Source organism: Sardina pilchardus, chromosome 1 (assembly GCF_963854185.1).
Source record: "Sardina pilchardus chromosome 1, fSarPil1.1, whole genome shotgun sequence".
Lineage (NCBI taxonomy): Eukaryota > Metazoa > Chordata > Actinopteri > Clupeiformes > Clupeidae > Sardina > Sardina pilchardus.
Window position 1 is genome coordinate 33,513,172 of NC_084994.1, and position 21,315 is coordinate 33,534,486.

General features: G+C 39.6%; 1 protein-coding gene across 1 annotated transcript; it reads left to right on the plus strand.

Annotated features, from left to right (window-relative positions):
• The first annotated feature begins 1,330 nt into the window (after window positions 1-1,330).
• LOC134078265 (sialoadhesin-like) lies at window positions 1,331-20,128 on the plus strand. The gene is made up of 10 exons (XM_062534065.1): window positions 1,331-1,365; window positions 3,189-3,370; window positions 5,291-5,521; window positions 6,852-7,196; window positions 7,845-8,105; window positions 8,381-8,647; window positions 11,239-11,329; window positions 11,416-11,470; window positions 12,298-12,494; window positions 19,935-20,128. The coding sequence occupies exons 1-10, from the start codon at window positions 1,331-1,333 to the stop codon at window positions 19,987-19,989; spliced, it is 1,719 nt and encodes a 572-aa protein (XP_062390049.1). The 3' UTR covers window positions 19,990-20,128.
• The last annotated feature ends 1,187 nt before the right edge of the window (window positions 20,129-21,315 follow it).

A 21,315-nucleotide genomic window follows, 5' to 3' on the forward strand; every position in this document is an offset into this window, starting at 1 on the left:
ATAGTGGATGTGGTCTAGTTAGCTGTGGTAGTGGATATACTGTGATGAACTCCAAATGTTTATATGTGACCTTGCTTATTTTAAGTGGGAATACTGAGATGGTGATGCTTTTTAAAGGAATACGCCACCCAAAAATGAAATTAAGCTAGTCTCGGTCACCCACAGAGTTAGGACAGTGAAAAAAAACCGGTTAAAATCCGTCCGGGCATTCTCCTGCTTTGGGAGCAGCGATGTTAGCTTTAGCTTAGAACAGTTGCTGTAGATGAAGGGTGTCAGTGAGCACGTCCTCCAAAAAAGTGACGAGACGTCTACATTTTTTTCTAAATATATCTTGGGAGCCGTGTGTTAAAAACGAGTACAAATCATAATGCAAAATCGAACGAGACTATTACCTGGGCAGATCTTTACTTGGAACTATTTTCAGCCTCATCGCCGACGAAGCACCGCTAGCTAGGCGCAAAGTTCTCACGTAGCAGTTTTGTAAACTCCCAACTAGATTCGACTGGAACTTCACAAGTGGTGCTACGTGAGAACTTTGCGCCTAGCTAGCGGTGCTTCGTCGGCGATGAGGCTGAAAATAGTTCCAAGTAAAGATCTGCCCAGGTAATAGTCTCGTTCGATTTTGCATTATGATTTGTACTCGTTGTGAACACACGGCTCCCAAGATATATTTAGAAAAAAATGTAGACGTCTCGGTCACTTTTTTGGAGGACGTGCTCACTGACACCCTTCATCTACAGCAACTGTTCTAAGCTAAAGCTAACATCGCTGCTCCCAAAGCAGGAGAATGCCCGGACGGATTTTAACCGGGTTTTTTTCACTGTTCTAACTCTGGGGGTGACCGAGACTAGCTTAATTTCATTTTTGGGTGGCGTATTCCTTTAAGTGGGTATAGGCCTATACGGCGTAGTCCTGCGTTTCACATAGACTACTCCACTGTCTCTCATCACTCACTCTCTTTCCACTTTCACTTCTCCCCCCCAAGACATGTCCCTCCGGTGGTGTCTGTGTCCCTCTGGGCTCAGCAGCTGCCGTAGAGGTCACGGGGGGGTCATGCACCAGGGTCAAAAGTGGACGTTTCCACACATCACATGCGCACCTGACTTCTGCAGAAAATGGAGATGACCGAGGGCATATATCACAGCCCACCGCGCATGACCCCAGTGAAATGAGCAGGGAGGGTATCAAAGCTTGTCAGAGGAAGTGTGAGTGTGTGCTCATATGCAGGGGAGTTATTGCTTATCAGCCATAGGCCTTCCTGCACTTTACTCTGACAAACCGCAGTGCAAAGGGAAGTGTTTGATATTTCATGGTCACAGAAAGTGACTGCATGTCAGAGTTTGACGAATGCCTCTCCCTCACAAGGTAAGTTGGTATTTATCTCTAAATGTTCTGTGAACTGTAACAAGTGGCGTTTTAAGCGTTTTAGTGTATTTTTCTGGTGACTTCTTGTGCGTGTGTGTGTGTGTGTGTGTGTGTGTGTGTGAGTGCTTGCCTCTGCAACTTGAAGAAGCCCATGTAAATTCTGATCAAATCTTTATCTGACAATCTGTTCTTAGTCCAAAGTCATACAGTTCTCAGAATAGTCGACCTGGGGGAGAGAAGACTCAAATTCATTCTGACTTCAACACTTTGACTAAAACTAACAACAACCTATAGGGTCTATTTGTGGATGACAACAAGTGTACATCTCCTTTTGGGCCCTTACTGGCATTAACCAGTGCATGTTTGCATTGCAAAAATAAAACCTATCCAAGTGTTATTAGTTGAACATCTATGTGGTATCGTTTTTTAGCATTAAGAGACTTACCTTACCTTACTCTCTCAAATTGTCATTTTGGCTTAATTTAAGAAGATTCCTAAGGAGTCTTCTCAAGACAAATTTACTCAAAGCACTGGTAGCTTATTTTTAGGACAAATTTGAACTAGCAGACACATTTGCTTGTTTTTAGGATGAGACTTCTTAAAAGTCAAACTCTTCCTAAATTAAGTCAAATGATTTTACGAGACGGTAAAGGTAAACCTCTTCATACCTCTTTTTTGATCTTGATACGATTATAACACTTTTTGTAGATTTTATTTGGCAAGCTGTTTTGTAGTGTAAGGAAGATCAGAATATGAATGTGCAACAATAGCATATTAGCATAGCATAGTTTAAGCCATTATCTAAGTTTCAAATATTGTACATCTATGCTATTATACAGAATACATACGTAAGCCATATGACACATTGCCAGGAAGTAATTGAATTGATTAATAATGAAATGTAACATTTAAGTAGGCCTATGCTGTATATAAGCCTATAGATAAATCTCTTAAATCTGCCAGCTACTTTAAGCCTATACGATTCGTTGTGAATGCAGGCAATTGTCAGACAACGAACACAAAGAACAAACCAAATATGTTTATTTATTTATTTTTCTTTTATTGCAGGGACCATCAAACATGTTTTACAGAGAAATATACCTGTGTGTGTTCTTTTTCGGCCTGTGGTCACCAGGTAGGGTGAACATGTTCTAATGATTAAATTACATGCTCAAACTACATTTGTACAACTGTATTGAAGGGCATGTTTAAAGTCATCTTAAGGGGGGTACACACATTAAGATAATCAAGCTGATTTTGCCCCAATTTCCCCTCTTCCGACCAATGACCGAAAACTTCTTCTTATCTTAAGCTCTTAAGATTATTTCATGAGATTCTCTTGTGTGTGGTGTGTTAAGAGTCAAAATTCTCCCGACAATTGCCTCGGAAAACATTTGGCGCCAATCATCGTAAATATTAAACATGTTCTATAATTGCGACAGGAAATCCTGTGTGGGGTGTTCCGAGGGCAGCCGAGCACAATTTTTTTTTATCTTCATGTGTGGGTTCTCTCACAGATAAAAAAAAAAATCGGTTGAGATTTATAAAATCTTTATGTGTGTACTCCCCTTTAGGAGACCAAAGATGCCTAACAATTAAGCCACTCAAACACTCAGGATTAAAAGAGGTTTCTCTAGATGTTGATTAGCAATATTATGTTGATCTTCACTTCTTACATTTTCTACACCACAATGTCAATGTGTTTCAGCTGTGCAGGGTGGAGGAAGTGTGACGTACTCCACCACTAGAGTCTGTGGTCTTAAAGGGACACCAGTAGTCCTGCCCTGCACATATTACTACTCTTGGGTTGGTGGATATGTCAGAGGAGAGTGGTACAAAGAGAGGAGTGGGAGAGCCAGACAACATAACCCTCCTGGTTATGACTGCAGTCTGAAAATAGACACACTGTCAAATGATCACTCTGGTGTGTATCACTTTCGGTATTACACAACGCTGCACAGGAGCTGGATAACAGGCAGATCTGGTGTTGAGGTGTTTGTTACAGGTAACGGCTTGATCTGGTGTGCATTCATCAGTCATTGTGTGTCACATTATTACTGTAATACAAATGGTTAATGCGTTTACACATATACATCTCAACTCGGCTTATGCTTAAATTCTTGTTCTTGAATTTCTCCTTGGGGATCAATGAAGTATCTATCTATCTATCTATCTATCTATCTATCTATCTATCTACCCACTGAGCAAGCAACGTCTATGGACGTCCAAAAAACAGTGGTCTGTCCAGGCTGTGATCTGGACGTCTATTTTACAGTCAAAATGAGTTGATAAATGACACTGGGACAATAGTCCAGCCTGACCCGGTTCAGGACGTCTATAGACAACCAACATTAGTTGCAAATAATCGTTCTGCGAGGTCATAATCAGGATGTCTATTTGACAGCCAGAATCAGTTAATAAATGACATTGGGACAATAGTCCAGCCTGACCCCTTTCGGGATGTCTATAGACAGCCAAAATTAGTTGCAAATAGATGTTCTGCCATTCTGGCTACTCTGAGGACGCCTTCTGGATGTCTAATTAAGTCTTTCAGACGTCTTCAAGCGACGCTTATATCACACTCAGAACAACACATCTATTCAACGTCCAGGAAATACGTCTTAAAAACTTTCATTCTGGCTACTCGGAAGACGTCTTCTGGAGTTCGGCGACCACGTCTTCTGGACATATTTTGGACCAGTTTTTGCTCAGTGGGTATCTATCTATATATCTATCTATTTTATAGGCCAGTCAATCTAGCTAAAAAAGGGTCAAAAATTAAACTAGCAATAGTAATGGTTCATACTTTTTATTGATCCTTAAATCCTCCTGCATCACATATTAAAAATCTACTGATTTATATTTAGTGGAACATACTTTTTTTGCCATTGGGATTTACTGCATGTGAAATGGGTAAACTTTTAAACTATAGATATCAAATTGAAACTTTCACAGTTGTTTACTCACATTAGGGCAACGAGTTGTTGTATTGCAAGTGTTCTGGAATGTGATGTTTAGATATGCAAATGAGACTAGTTTTACTGAAATATGCGGTAATTTGCATTTTCTAGAAAACAAAATCTGAATGATAGGTAGGCTAACGTCAGCTTCAAAATAATTGCTGCATTTTGCTTACATATTGGGTACCAAAAGCCTATACAAAGGGAATATTCGATATCACTTCATATCACCTCAAAAATTAGGAAATCAAGTCAAGTCAAAATCAATGTGTTTCAATGCAATGTACATTAGAACAAATGATTGTCAATGATATGGTATGATGGAAGTATCTCAATGCATGCCAAGTCACATGACCTTAGACAACATATCAAGTGACTTGGCATGCATTGAGATACTTCCTTGATCATACCATATCATTGACAATTACCGCATATTTAAGTAAAACTGGTCTCTTTTGCATATCTAAACATCACATTTCAGAAAACTTGCAATACAAAAAATATTTGCCTTAATGTGAGTAAACAACTGTGAAAGTTTCAATTTGATATAGTTTAAAATGTTACCCATTTCATCTGTAGTAAATCCCAATGGCAAAATGCATTGGAAATTGCTACCTTTGACCTTGAAAAAAAGTATGTTCTACTAAATATAAATTGGTAGATTTCTAATATGTTAATTAGATATACCTAGGGATCACTTGGAAAAAAAAACTTGGAATGATTACTATTGCAATTTGTCAAACGCTAGATTAACTGGCCTATTATGCATGGAAGGCTATTCAGCTCATATATTTCTGGTGGAGCGACAGCTGCGTTGTAACAGCGTCTTCGATTTTGTGAGGTAGCCGACGACCAACACAGAGGGACTCGGCTGATTCTCCACCGGAAATCCTGGGCTGGCTAAAGAGTCATACATCCATGAACCACAATGTTTTTGTTGTTGTTTTTTCCCCCACTTCTACCAGATTTGGCGGTGAGGGAGGATCCTGATGTGGGGCATCTAGGTCAAATCAAATTGAACTGCAGCGCCCTCTGCAGTCTGGGCTCAGATCTTCATTATATTTGGTATAAGAATGGACAGCGTCTACGAGACAAAACCTCTGCCTCCATACTACTGGACGCAACTAAACACTCTGAAGAAGGAAGTTACTCCTGTGCCATCAGTCGTTATGAAAAGCAACGCTCCCCTGCAGTGTGTGAGTACATCAGCATTTGTATCCCCCATAGTTTTACAGGGTGTGTACAATTTCAAAGCGCAACAGTCTGTCCCTCGGTGTGCTCCATTTAAAGAGAACATAGAATGGACGAATTGAGTACTGAATTGTACTGTCTTCTCTGATGTTAAAATAGTGTATATTAAAGGGACACTTCACCGATTAGCATTAAGCTTTGTATCGCTCCCATTTCCAATGTTCCTAAATCCCAGGCAACAATTACAACCTTTGAGGCAGGCATAACATGATGACATTCAAACTTTTCTCCCCCAAAAAATTTGGTGCCGCCCCTTGAAATTGGGAGGCAAATTAACCTCATTTTGAGACAAGGGCCCTTTCCGAAACGGATCCCTAAACCCTAGTCCTACACACTTCCACTTCGTTTGCGCGTTCACGCGAGGGTCCGCCACATTAAGTATCATCCGAAACGAATTTTGAGACGAGTGAAGTGCCTAGGGAGAGGGGCTACCACGCCTCCAGGAGCAAGTCAGCATCGATGCTGTCTTGAAACGCAGGTGCAACCGTTTTCAAGTGTTCGTGCAGCTCGCGTATCTCCCTGCCAGTTGTTTTTTGGTCCGTGTGACAGCATTTACAGACAAAAGCGTGTTTTAAGCTACATTGTAACAACTCATGTTTAGTTGATACTCAGTAAAATGTGCAACATCGTACAGAAGTAGGCTGTCATATTTAAACACATGTGCAGGTCGCATTTACAGCACTTTTATAATTTGATGTTAAATAAAGCATAAAATGCAACTCTTCACTCATAGTAATAAAAGGAGAGAAGAGGGATGTATATCCTAATACACAGGGGTGTCCAGAACATCTTAATTGGCGATTTAATATATATTGGCTTCATAATTTCTATGAAAACGAACATGACGTCAACTTCCTTCTCCCTTCAAGCGCATCCGAAATGTAGCGCTGTTTTAACCCCCTAACCCTTCAAATGCGAGTGTTCTCCGCACCCACGAGTGGACTTGAAAAGGAAGTTCACTCGCTAACCGAGTCAAAGTGAGTAGGGATCCGTTTCGGAAAGGGCCAAAGTCTGGTGCTATCCAGGCTAATAGCTTGCTGCATGAATAGGGAAACTAACACATTTCCTCAAGAGCACACTCTTCTGGGGAGAAAAAGTACTGTAGGCTCATGCGGTTAGGGGTAGCATACACTACATTTGAATATAGTTGTGAATTATTTCATCACTATTTATTGAGATACATTTTACAAGGTAAAAAAAAAAAAATGGTGCGAATATTGTTTTGAAAACATTAATAGGTGTTCAGATATTTTCATTTTTTTAACACAATTACAGGTGCTCCAGATACACAGTGTTGGGGTGTGGCATACACGTCTCAGGGCATCTGTGTCTTAATGGGGTCATCGGTGGACATTTCCTGCACGTACAAATACCCAAGAGATCACAGGATCAAGAAAACATTCTGGTTTAACCATCACAAATCTAATCAACGACCCCAAGACCTAAGTTTGGACAGTAAGTACGCAGCTCACATGGAGTATCTTGGAAACACGGAGAGGAATTGCACCGCAAGACTGAAAGACATCAGAATGAGTCACTCTGGAGAATATGGCTTCGGGTACATAACAGACCAGGGAGGGAATCATTCAGGATTACCTGGAGTCTACATATCTGTTACAGGTAACCTCTTAACGCTCATCACAGAGGATTGTTTACTGTGGTGGTGGTGTAGTGGTTGGGAGCTGGGCTTGAGCAATGCACTTAACCCCAAGTTGCTCCGGGGACATTGTGATCCCTTGTAATAAAGTTGACTTATGTCAGTCCCTTTGGACAAAAAAAATGTCTGCTTAATGTAATGTAATGTATTGCTCATACACTTTCACCCTGTACCCCCATATGAAAAAGAAATAGAAAAAACTTATACTGCCAGCAATGTGTTTTATAAACAAAACTTGTATGATTTACTCTTGAAAGTGGCCCCTTTCTCGTTTTCCTCATACATGTCATATATAGCCCTTACAGTTTACAAAGTCTTACAAAGATCTTATAATGGTCTTATATGGGACAAACTTCCAACCCATATGGAAAAGAAATAGACAAATCATACACAATTTTACCATGTTTTATCTGAATCCTGATAGAGTTTTATCAGTGAAACCATTATAAGATTAGTAAATCTGTGTATGACATTGTATGAGGAAAACGAGAAAGGGGCCACTTTTAAGAGTAAATCATATAAGTTTTGTATATAAAACACATTGCTGGCAGTATACGTTTTTTCTATTTCTTTTTCATATGGGTCAATACATGCACAATATAATCTTCTAGCTCTGCAGCTGTTGGTACATCCTGATCCGGCAACAGAAGGAGAGGAAGTCACACTCACCTGTAATACTACATGTAGTGTGAGTGACAACTCCTCCTTCATCTGGTACAAGAGTGGGCAACCTGTTGTGACCCTTAAACACACAACCAGAGACAACAAGCTGCATCTAAACCCAGTCAGCAGTGAGGATGCAGGCAGCTACTCCTGTGCTGTAAGAGGACATGATGGTCTTCCCTCATCTGACAAGTTCCTCAGTGTTTTATGTAAGTTGATGCAATAGTGTCCTATGTAAGTTGATCCTGCAAGTAATCACCCTCTCATCATATGCAGTATAAAACATATACAGTACACAATTTAACATAATTATGCGCATGTATAGTATGTAGTGGACAGCATTTTTTGTTTACATTATTTGGAGTCTTTATGCACATTCATTTTTTCACATTGTGAATACACATACGATATACTGTTATGTACATTTCATTTATGCCTTATGAATGTAAAACTATAGACCGCTGTGTAACCACCATCTTCACAGACATGCCAAAGAATACCTCAGTGTCCATCAGTCATTCTGGCGAAATCGTGGTTGGGAGCACAGTGACTCTGAACTGCAGCAGTGATGCCGACCCACCAGTGCGCAACTACACCTGGTACATGAAGAGTGGAGCTGAATCTCTTCTTAGGGGCACAGGGGAGACCATCAGCTTCAATGTGACATCTGATAACACTGGACTATACTACTGTGAGGCACAGAACGAACTAGGCTCTCATATGTCCGCTGGAATTCATATTCTTACAGACGGTCAGTATCATAAATTTTTTAAATGCAATTAGGTGTGGTTCTTAAGCGCAGATTTGCCATTGTTGTTGCTACTTGGCAGCATTACAGGGTGTCATCCAGAATAATAAGGAATCCATCTCCCTCCACCCTCTCAGAGGATGTCGGTCCTCTGTTTTCACTGGGTTATTAGAGTGCACTCTACTGTTATCCGATATCTTCTTCTTATTTTTCTTCTAACAAATTTGTGCGTCTAATTCAGCCTCAACCGTTTAACGTAGAAACTTCATTCAAACTGTGTCGCGTAGATATTACTTATGTGACTTCAGCTATGTATTTTTCAACTTTGGAACTTTTATACTTTTTGAACTATGAATTGTAAGCTATTAAACATTTCTCCATAGACTTAACATTGCGCCGCCATGTTGGATACCAACAACCAGCTACTTCACAGGCATGGTAGGCTAGTCCTTGGCTAACTAGCATAGCTATGACTAGCATTAGCTGCACAGCCTCATAGTGAGTGAGTCTGAGGCTAACCAAAGCCCATTTGACACAACAGGGTCTTTTATGAGGGTTAATTCCGAAAGACTGAAACCTGAGTTCTGAGCTATAATTTAGCACACATAACCAGTTCATTGCAGGATTCTGGGAGCCAATCAGATTGTAGGATTCCAACAGCCAATCAGAATGCAGGATTCTGGGGGCCAATCAGATTGCAGGATTCCAACAGCCAATCAGATTGCAGGATTCTGGGAGCCAATCATATTGCAGGATTCTGGGAGCCAATCATATTGCAGGATTCTGGGGGCCAATCAGATTGCAGGATTCCAACAGCCAATCAGATCGCAGGATTCCAACAGCCAATCAGATTGCAGGATTCAGGGAGCCAATCATATTGCAGGATTCTGGGAGCCAATCATATTGCAGGATTCTGGGGGCCAATCAGATTGCAGGATTCTGGGAGCCAATCAGATTGCAGGATTCCAACAGCCAATCAGATTGCAGGATTCCAACAGCCAATCAGATAACAGGATTCTGGGAACCAATAAGATTGAAGGATTCTGGGATCCAATCAGATTGCAGGGAGCCAATCAGATATATAGATAGATATAGATATACCATTTAACATAGAAACTTCACTGCAAGCAGTTGCAAGCAGTTTCAAGCCGTCGCTACCGAAAGACTGAAACCTGAGTTCTGAGCTATAATTTAGCACACATAACCAGTTCATTGCAGGATTCTGGGAGCCAATCAGATTGTAGGATTCCAACAGCCAATCAGAATGCAGGATTCTGGGGGCCAATCAGATTGCAGGATTCCAACAGCCAATCAGATTGCAGGATTCTGGGAGCCAATCATATTGCAGGATTCTGGGAGCCAATCATATTGCAGGATTCTGGGGGCCAATCAGATTGCAGGATTCCAACAGCCAATCAGATCGCAGGATTCCAACAGCCAATCAGATTGCAGGATTCAGGGAGCCAATCATATTGCAGGATTCTGGGAGCCAATCATATTGCAGGATTCTGGGGGCCAATCAGATTGCAGGATTCCAACAGCCAATCAGATTGCAGGATTCTGGGGGCCAATCAGATTGCAGGATTCTGGGAGCCAATCAGATTGCAGGATTCCAACAGCCAATCAGATTGCAGGATTCCAACAGCCAATCAGATAACAGGATTCTGGGAACCAATAAGATTGAAGGATTCTGGGATCCAATCAGATTGCAGGGAGCCAATCAGATATATAGATAGATATAGATATACCATTTAACATAGAAACTTCACTGCAAGCAGTTGCAAGCAGTTTCAAGCCGTCGCTACTCATTCAACATGTCAAATCTTAGTTGCAGAGTTTTAGAACACTTTTGCGCGGAGTTATTATGATGTTGGCTAAAAACGTCTAACTTGTCCTCATGCCTAGACTGTTGTTATGGTAACATTGTTGTCGTTTTAATGTCGTTGCAGTGGTCTGAACGCCCCAGTTTTAGAACAGAAAGTTGCTGGTTTTTAGAATGTTGCAGCTCGTCTCGTTGCAAATCTTGTGTTTGAACTGGCCTTAAAGGTATACTATGCAGGATTGGCGATTTCATCGCCGGTTTCGCTTTCACTTTTCATTTTCGCTCGTTTTATGCTTGCATATTTCTCTTCAGAGCTTCCTCTACAGCTTTAGCGTGTATATTTGACACAACTCCTCAATCGGTCAGTCTGCCGTGCCTTTTCATGAGACTTTACATGACACTTCCTGGAGTAGAGCATGGGTGCGTGCCCGGTGTCTCCTGAAGTTGCAAGTGTGGTTTTACCGCTACAGACCACTAGAGCGGCCAAAAAAAACACCGTTCGACCGGTAATGACTCATTTAATCATATATAACAGTATGGAACGAATTGATTAACTGAAAAACGTTGCATAGTATACCTTTAAGCATACAATCTGGCTCTAATAAGACTACAGATCCTGTTCAACTGTTTCCTGTGCGTCCTGAGCAGAAATGTTTGCATTTTCATGCACTTGTAATTCCCTGGAATTACTTTCTCTAGTTTGTTTTGGCTATGTTTAAGATAAATGATGGACACATAATTGCTGCATACTGACTGTATCCATCTTCCTCAGGGCAACCACGTATCGCCATGAGCATAGCATCTGGAACCCTTATATTGATCGTTCTGGCTTTACTGCTGGTATTAGGACTTGTGTGGCTGAGGTACCTGTTTTCTCTAAATAAATAAATAAATAAAAATCATACCTGCTTAACAATTATAGTTATTTAAATGTGTATCTTCAAAACAGGAAGAAGAAAACTGCCATGGTGGTAGATGTCAGGACCCCAAATGCTGCCATGCAGGTCAGACAAGTTGTGCAAACGACTGACTGTGAAGTCAAAGCTCAAACTTAATACTTGATACAGACTTACACAGGTGCATTCATGAAATTCTCTCCGGCTCTTGGTAGCTCTTCAACTTGAAATCGTTTGCATACCTTTGCACACATCGTACTTTAAATGACAGGCAGTCCTAATGTCAGCCCATGAGCAAAATATCTTTTGCATGAACTGAAGCTGCTTGTGTGGCTTGTTGTAAGCGTTGCACTTCTGTGGGAGCAAATTATCTCACCTAAGGAAGTAGTGTAAATGAAGACCAACATTGGCTCAAGTGAGGAGATGGAGCTGGGCCACATACTGTAGATCTCAATTCCTAAAATGAGGAAGATGTAGTGTTAAGGGCATGAAGGGGATTTTTCCCCATGACAATGTATCTTTCAGAGAAGCAGTGATTTAGTAGCCTGGAGACCAGACTCTCTTCTTTGCAGAGTCTGGCCTAGATCCATTGGCAAACGTTTATTTCCTTTTTTGTAAACGCTTGTCTGAAGTTTGAATTCGTTGGAGTTCAATCACTAATGTTTGGTAATGACGTATGATAACCACAGGGGACACAACGATAGGCTTGAAACTTAAGTGTAATCGCTCTTGGGAACGACATCTGTTCACTGATTGGGGCGGAGATGCACTTGCCGGAGTAAACAAAGCTGGATCAAGCCATACCAGACGGAGTATGAAGAGAAATGAAATTGAGCGGAAGTACACAGTCAGGCAGAGCCACGCCAGTGATTTAGAGTGTAATAAAGAGCTCAGTCCGCCTTTAAATCATGTCTTCCATTACTTGTCTTAACCAGGACGAGGCCAGTCCAGTAAGCAGCAATGTCTACACTGTAACCGTTGATCCAGGACAGACTGAGGAATCCCACGTTCAACAGGACGTTCTGTATAGCAACATTTCGTTCTTATACTCCAACTCCGCCCATGCTTCTAGGCCAGATGACCAGGTGGAATATACTTCAATTAAGCCCTTCAGAGCAAGCGCTACTTCCAGGTAACCATTTCTGCTCATCACAGCATATCTGATTGAGAAGGACTTTGACAACACCCAAACCTTTCTGAAAATGAAACAGGTTAAACTAGAAAAGCACTCAGAGAGCGTAGACCTCTGCCTGTATTGTTCTTGGTTGTTACGTATTGTAACAATTTGCCCCTTATAATAATTAAGAGAGCTCACTGCCACGACGCATATAAAGAAGGTTTCGGGCGGATAAGAAAGCACATATAATAGAGGGCCTCTGTTGGCTTAGATAAACGGCAATAGGCTTGTTTATCAACTACGCCAATCGTGCAATAATCAAATACATGAAAAACACAAAACAATTACATGAATATGCGCTGTATTGTGTCACAAACAATCAATGACTTCGTGGCACCTAACACGCAACTAACGTGCTGAGCTGCAGGCCCGACACTTAATTGAAGACACAAAGCTTCGTGAAACATAAACCCACACCCCCCAAAGTACAATGTCCATAAGTCCAAACAATAAGCATTAGATTCCGACTGTTCCAAAACGTAAACGAGATCTCCAAAGAATGAAAACGATGCTTATCTTACAGTCCGTTGAGTAGTCGCTCCAACACGGATGTGAAACGCAATCTCAACATGCGCGAATGTCAGAAGGGAAAGGTATCCAGATCTTGCTGTAATCCAATGACGAATAATCCACAAGGAAAAGGGTCACGGCAATGCAGCTCACAGGAATCTTCTAACCGCGTAACTTTCTTACCAGCCGGCTCAATTCAGGTAACAAAAAGTCTCCGCGCACTCACCGCGCCTCCATTTAAACTAATAGACCGTGAGCCAGGGCCTCAAATTATGGAAACCGTTACCGAAAAGGTGGCAAAGGCTACCATACCTTTTCTGAAAGCCTGGAATCTCAGCTTTTCAATGATGTATGATGGCCATCTGACAAGAGTAGCTGTTTTGAGTTATGACACATAATGTAAACTAACGTTGAAGAAATAATGTGTATAAATAAAGCAGAACACTGGAATATTTTATTTTGTTATGTTTGGTATCATTTTAAAGGGGAGACTCTGAGCTTTCATTTAAATCCTTTTGTGAACATTTTGGATAAGTACAGCCAACCCTGGAGCTCTTCAAACCTTTAATCACACACATTTCCCTACCATTTCCCTGCCATTTTTTGTCTTTTAATCCTGTGGCACCTGTGAGCATCAGAGAAACAAAATCCAAACACTGAAATACTGGCATGACCCTAAGGGTTCAGGAAATGTATCATTTACCCATATTATCTGATTTGGAGGGGGTGATTTACAGTCTTGTATCAGAGATGGCGTTTTTTCAAAGACATAAGCAGTAGTGTACTATTACCCTTAGGCTAATTTGTTGATATGTCGAGTTGAAAGTCTGAGGTAGATATATTTGAAATAATAATATTGATACAGATAATTTTGGAAAAAGTTGTTATTCAGCATTCTCAGCATTTTTAGATAGTTCAAAAGGTCCTTAATACATATCCACCACATATCATTTATATCAGGTCCGCACTGTCTTGGAATTTACATTAAAAAATGAATGCCTTGTTCTCAGGCAAGAAAATACACACATACACAGGCTGCGACACTGTAAGGTCATTTGCAGGCCATGGTAAAGTGTCAGACCTAAAACTTTTTCAGAAGAATGAAAACTTCTGTGAGACCTTTCAGAAGATTGGGGCAGACTGGGCAATGACACCTGAGTTGTATGCAGCCTTAAAGGAGTTCACATGTCAAATGTACAGCTCCAAGTCCAGAATCACCAACATCAATGAAATGAGTAGAATCCTGGCAGTTAACTCCATGCTCAGATTCTCTCAAGAAGCACGGTCTCAGAGCTAACTATCAAGGTGCTATCTGGAGAAGATGCCTCGAGAACAAAACTGAAGTTCCTTCCCCAGTTGAGCATGGGTGGTCTAGACTGGACCAAGATGGTGACTTGCAGCTCTCCATAGACTGGTTCAATGTCTCCATTGGTCCACAAGCAGTACTTGAGTTTCTGTCCTGCTCATGCAAGAGGGACTGTGTCACTCCTCATGTCAGTGTGTTGCACTGTATAACAACTTTTTCAAAATTATCTGTATCAATTATTATTTCAAATATATTTACCTCAGACTTTCAACTCGACATATCAACAAATTAGCCTAAGGGTAATAGTACACTACTGTTTATGTCTTTGAAAAAACGCCATGTCTGATATAAGATGGAAAATCATCCCCTCCAAATCAGATAATATGGGTTAATGATACATTTTCTGAATCCTTAGGGTCATGCCAGTATTTCAGTGTTTGGATTTTGTTTCTCTGATGCTCCCAGGTGCCACAGGATTAAAAGACAAAAGATGGCAGGGAAATGGTAGGAAAATGTGTGTGATTAAAGGTTTGAAGAGCTCCAGGGTTGGCTGTACTTATCCGAAATGTTCACAAAAGGATTTAAATGAAAGCTCAGAGTCTCCCCTTTAAAATGATACCAAACATAACAAAATAAAATATTTCAGTGTTCTGCTTGATTTATACACATTATTTCTTCAACCTTAGTTTACATTATGTGTCATAACTCAAAACAGCTACTCTTGTCAGATGGCCATCATACATCTTTGAAAAGCTGAGATTCCAGGCTTTCAGAAAAGGTATGGTAGCCTTTGCCACTTTTTCGGTAACGACCAACCCCTCTGGCTCACGGACTATAAGGGCAAACCCATTCATTCGTGCCCAAAACGCGCGTCCCACTGTCAGCTGACACAAAATTTACATACATGGCGCTGTCATATGAAAAGTCAAGGCAAAAGGACATACATTTTCATTTTAACAACATTTATGCAACCATGTAAAAAAAAGGTGATTTGTGGCAATCTTTACAGTATCACTCCCAAAATGTAATCGTTTCTTCCGGCTACCGCCGTTCATTCCGACATACCAGCACTCCGACATTGACGTCCAGTTGTCGTAGTGGAGGCATGTCTCTTTATGGGAGAAAGTCCCACCACTCCGACATTTTTTTTTTCATGGTCGCAGTGGCGGTATTTAACTTTTTTTTCAAACAACGTGCCATTCCGACATGAGGTCATTAATAGGCTATTAATGTCATAACTATATCCAATTGCGTAAAATAATAAAGATTCACATTTAAAATGTCATTGTGAAGACTTCTTGATATGGTTACGTGTCTGTTGCGCACGACTCGGGGAAGTGAAAGCAAGTTTTCTTCTCTGTCTCATTATTCGCGGACTAAGTGGAGCTAAATTAAGTTATTATTTTGCTGTCACTTCGTCTGTTTTATGGCCTAGAAGGTTGTATTTGGTATCTGTGGATAGCTCTAGCTCTCCTCTTTTATCTGACATGCAAGCCGTATCTTTTTAACCACGGTTTCATGAGTAAATCAAACGAAAGTGGCGGTAGCCGAAGCTATATGATTCTTATTTATTTGTCACTTCGTCTGCTTCTATAAAACAAAAGTATCGATGTGTTTGGTATCAATGGAAAGCTCTGTTTCTCCTCTTTCATTTGATATGCGTGTTATGTCTGTGCGATGCCAGGTCCCGGAGTAATTCAAGCGAGAGCAGTGGCTGCGTGCGTGGGTGAACGCAGAGCAATATAGACTGTAAATGGGTCATTCCGTGTCAAATCACCCAGTGCCGGAAAGTGACCCTCTCCGAAAAAATCTGAAATAAATCACAGGTGTTTGTAGACTAGACCTATGCACAAATCTGAAATAGTATACCTGGATCACTAATGGTTTAAAATCTACAGCCCTTTGAAGCTTCAAGTCATTTTAAGCATTGTGGTGAACAATCCTTTTTGGTCAACTTGCAACGTTATTGGTTCTTTTGGTAGCCTATTTCACACACATCAGTGAAACTATGTGAATGGAAGCACATTTTCCTGTTGAATTAAGAAATCTGATCAGATGAGACGTGTCTTGTGTAATTTCCCCTCTGCAAAGCTCTGAAATTGGCTATAAATTCATTATGTGAAAAGACATCATCACTTTTGAAGGCTTCTCATTCGAAAGGTATGTGCCACAAATTTCATCAGGTTTTTTTCCCACTCATAAATGGACTATAAGGTCATTTCCATGCATCAACTTTGGTTGTAATCGTTGTCATATTGTCAGAGCATTTTGTTTTATTTGGGCTTGATTTTCAAAAAGACCATTTTCGTCCTATCATTTCACCATGCGGACAGTTAACAGGATTTTTTTTAATTTTACCATATCACATTCTGTATGTGAGGATCATCTGTCCAAAATTTGGGCTTGTTGCTGAGTTTCTTTATTGGAGATATGATTTTTGGAAAATATTCTCTATAAATCCACTGAACTTGCATTGGATCTGCAGTACCACTTTGCACCACATGGGGTGCTCTTTTAATACAATGGAAGTCAATGGAAGAGTAAGAGATTCACTTGTTTGCTGCACATATCCAATCTAAACACACATTTTATGGTTCATAGTTGAATTTCTCCAAGTAATGATTGCAACATGAACAACATACTACTCATAAATAAATCTTATTTAGCTAAATAAACTGATCAAGCAAAATATACACACATAAGACTGACTGATCATACATGCAGCAAGAGGATTTAGCTTGCCATCTTTGTAACAGTTTTCTACACCACCATAGAAGTTTGAAAATGAAAGTCATGAACATATTCAAGAAAAAAGGGGTTTCAAGAATTCAGTGCATTGTCAGGTATTTCACTTGATGAAGATGACCATGCATGTTTCCATCACATAAAAGTATTCATCAAAAGGTATGAGGGCTCAAAACGCTATTGCCTGGATCCAAGACGCATTCATGAAAAGGAGATAACTCATCAAGTATCTTTTTAAAATACCTGATCTCAACTGAAACAATACTTTTTTCTGCATCCGGCAATGCACTGAATTTTAGAACCCCCCCCCCCCCTTTTTTTAATGTTCCTTCATGACATTCATTTTCCCACTTCTTTCCCAGATAACATGGAGACAAACCACTGATCCACCTTGATGCTCTTTGTCTCTCACAGAGGACTGCATACCAAGCATATAGGCCCCTTCTCAACCTCTCTCCTCAACTCTGGAGGAAGGTCCTCCAGGCTCATTCCCACTGATCTAACTAACACTGGATATGCTATCCTATTGTTGCCGCCCCATCATTCTTTATCTATATCAGTGGGAACTACCAAAGATGGCAATTATGCTAAATCCTCTTGCTGCATGTATGATGACCAGTCAGTCTTATGTGTGTATAATTTGCTTGATCCGCTTATTTTCTCTAAATAAGATTTATTTATGAGTAGTATGTTGTTCATGTTGCAATCATTACTTGGAGAAATTCAACTATGAACCATAAAATGTGTGTTTAGATTGGATATGTGCAGCAAACAAGTGAATCTCTTACTCTTCCATTGACTTCCATTGTATTAAAAGAGCACCCCATGTGGTGCAAAGTGGTACTGCAGATCCAATGCAAGTTCAGTGGATTTATAGATAATATTTTCCAAAAATCATATCTCCAATAAAGAAACTCAGCAACAAACCCAAATTTTGGACAGATGATCCTCACATACAGAATGTGATATGGTAAAATTAAAAAAAAATCCTGTTAACTGTCCACATGGTGAAATTATAGGACGAAAATGGGCTTTTTGAAAATCAAGCCCAATTAAAACAAAATGCTCTGACAATATGACAACGATTACAACCAAAGTTGATGCATGGAAATGACCTTATAGTCCATATATGAGTGGGAAAAAAACCTGATGAAATTTGTGGCACATACCTTTCAAATGAGAAGCCTTCAAAAGTGATGATGTCTTTTCACATAATGAATTTATAGCCAATTTCAGAGCTTTGCAGAGGGGAAGTTACACAAGACACGTTTCATCTGATTAGATTTCTTAATTCAACAGGAAAATGTGCTTCCATTCACATAGTTTCACTGATGTGTGTGAAATACCAAAAGAACCAATAACGTTGCAAGTTGACCAAAAAGGATTGTTCACCACAATGCTTAAAATGACTTGAAGCTTCAAAGGGCTGTAGTTTTTAAACCATTAGTGATCCAGACATACTATTTAAGATTTATGCATAGGTTTAGTCTACAAACACCTGTGATTTATTTCAGATTTTTTTGGTGAGGGTCACTTTCCAAATGTAGCTGAAATTGGGTGATTTGACACGGAATGACCCAAATATGATATACTTTCATTTAAATTCATGATTTTATTTTTATTTTCATACTTGATCGTACAGACAAGTGTCAAGTCTCGTTGGAAAGCCCCGGTTCTGAGCTCTTTCATGCAATAGGCTTATAGGTCTCATCTCGCTGTGACTAATAATCGCGGAGCAATGTAACAGAGAAGAATGGGTGTGTTTTTTGACGCACTTTGCGTCCGTCGGGCTTGTCCGTTAAATTGACGTGGAAAAAAATAGGATTTGTAAACTGTCGGAATGGGGGGTACTAAAATGTGTCGGATTGGCAGCATGTCGGAATAACACCATGTCTGAATAGCGGCATGTCGGACGAAAGGGATGTCGGACTGGCAGGATGTCGGACTGCCGACATGTAACCCTGACTTCCTTGGGTCATGCCTGACATTCGCTGAAAATTCATCGATTACTTTTTGAGTTATCTTGCTAAGAAACAGAGAGACAAACAAACAAACAAACAGACAAACCTGCAGGACCCCCTGCAATCATAAGGGGGGCCCCAGACCCCAGGTTGGGAACCACTGCTCTAGCAGTAAACGTGTAGGACTTCTTAAAGAGAGCCTGATGTCAATAACATAAGACAATGCATTAAATGACGGAAATATTTATGATCAAATGATAACTCCTCCTAGTCGTTCCAGGGTCGTTGTTTGAGCAAAAGTTGTGTGGTATACCATGCTGGTTTAGAAATGGCAAAGATAACATTTCCATGCTTAAAACATGCATATTGCTTGTCTTACTGACCAGTAACACATTTGTGACCTGGCAAGGCGAAATCAGGCGCTTTGCACACAATGCTATTTTGAGAAAATCCACGATAAACAACCTTTCGGGTTAAAATGTTGAATATCACGTTTTCGCATAATTCGACAATTCTGCAGTTTCATATCACGAACAAAGGACACAGAAAAACACATTTTTGATTGTTAAATTCCGTGAAGATTCAACACATTAGCAGTCATTCGCGTTAAAAACTTTAAAAAAGTGATTTTCTCCTCTTCTGGCATATTGTGACGGGAGAACCATGCTAACTTTGGATGCGGTTATCTTAGCTGTAGTTTTTGTAATACCCTCGATATACATATCGTTGGAAAGCTTGGTTTATTGCCGTTAATGTAAAAATAACCTAATTTTGTAATTTTTACCAAAGCGACTGGTTTCGCCCTGCAGGGTCACATTTATTCCAAAACATTAATGGTGTAACAGTGACTGCTATGACGTTGACTCTTTTCAGAACTGAGAATGACAGTGCAACCTACAGTACAGTCAACAAACCCAGGACAACTTGAGAGACCTTCTCCTGCAGAACAATATATGCCCAGATACTGTACACTTCTTTCTTACTTTCCTTCATTTTGGTGTTTAGTAAAAAGTTAAATAAATGAATAAATACATACAATAAATATGCTGAAAATAAAGATGCTGAAATGTACATATTATTATGCCTATACTCTGCATGTAAATCTGATTAAACACTCTATATGTCTTTCTGATGTCAAGTGGCAGGGGAATAAGATTTCTAATAAGTTTCTATCTTATATGTTAATGGAAATATCAAATATTTTATTGCCATTGTGTTATCCATTACTCTTCAAAAGTTGGCAAGTAAGCATCGTTATGTGCATGATTTTGATATAGGTTCATTGTACTTAATGTAATAATGTAAAATGCAAAAAAAAAAAAAGAAGCAAACTTTAGTCATACGTTTGAACATTTTGATGGAAATATCAAATATATAAAATGTTTATTTCAATATTGCCATTGTGTTACCAATTACCTTTTAAAAGGAGGCAAATAATTGTTATTTGCACGGTTTTGATATAGGTTCATTGTAATGTAAAATGCGAACAAAAAAATATTTTAATATCGTCATTCACCCATTACTCTTTAAAGGCGTTGATATTTGCGCAGTTTTGATATAGGTCCATTGTACTTGTAATGTAAAATGCAAAAAAAAAATGGCAATCTTCAGTCATACATTTTTCAATAAATAACAATACTTAATTGTTAATGCTAATGTAAATACAATTGAATTCACAGTATTTAACTGATATATCTTCTACAGTGAAACAACCAATACTGTACATTTTATCACTAAAATCACAGTGTGTAATTGGTTTTCATTTTACAGTGAACACTGTAAAAATACTGTAAATGGAAATGCAGTACTTTTACTGTAAAACATTTTCACAGTAACTTACTGGCAACAATTGGCCAGTAAGTTACTGTAAATGCAACTAAAATCACAGTATTTAATTGTTTTTCATTTTACAGTGAATACATACAATACTGTAAGTTACTGTAAAACTAAAAGAAATTCAGTCAATACATAAAATACTGTAAATGGTACGTAAATACGGTACCGCTACTGTAAAACATTATCACAGTAACTTACTGGCAACAATTGAAATCGTTTGCATCTGTACCTTTGTACACACCTTACTTTAAATGACAGGCAAAGTCCTAATGTCAGCCCATGAGCAAAATATATTTTGCATGAACTAAAGCTGCTTGTGTGGCTTGTTGTAAGTGTTGCACTTCTGTGGGAATGTCATTCATCCATTATCCATTACAACAATTGGTGATATTGCTGTCCTTAATAAGGAAAAGACAAA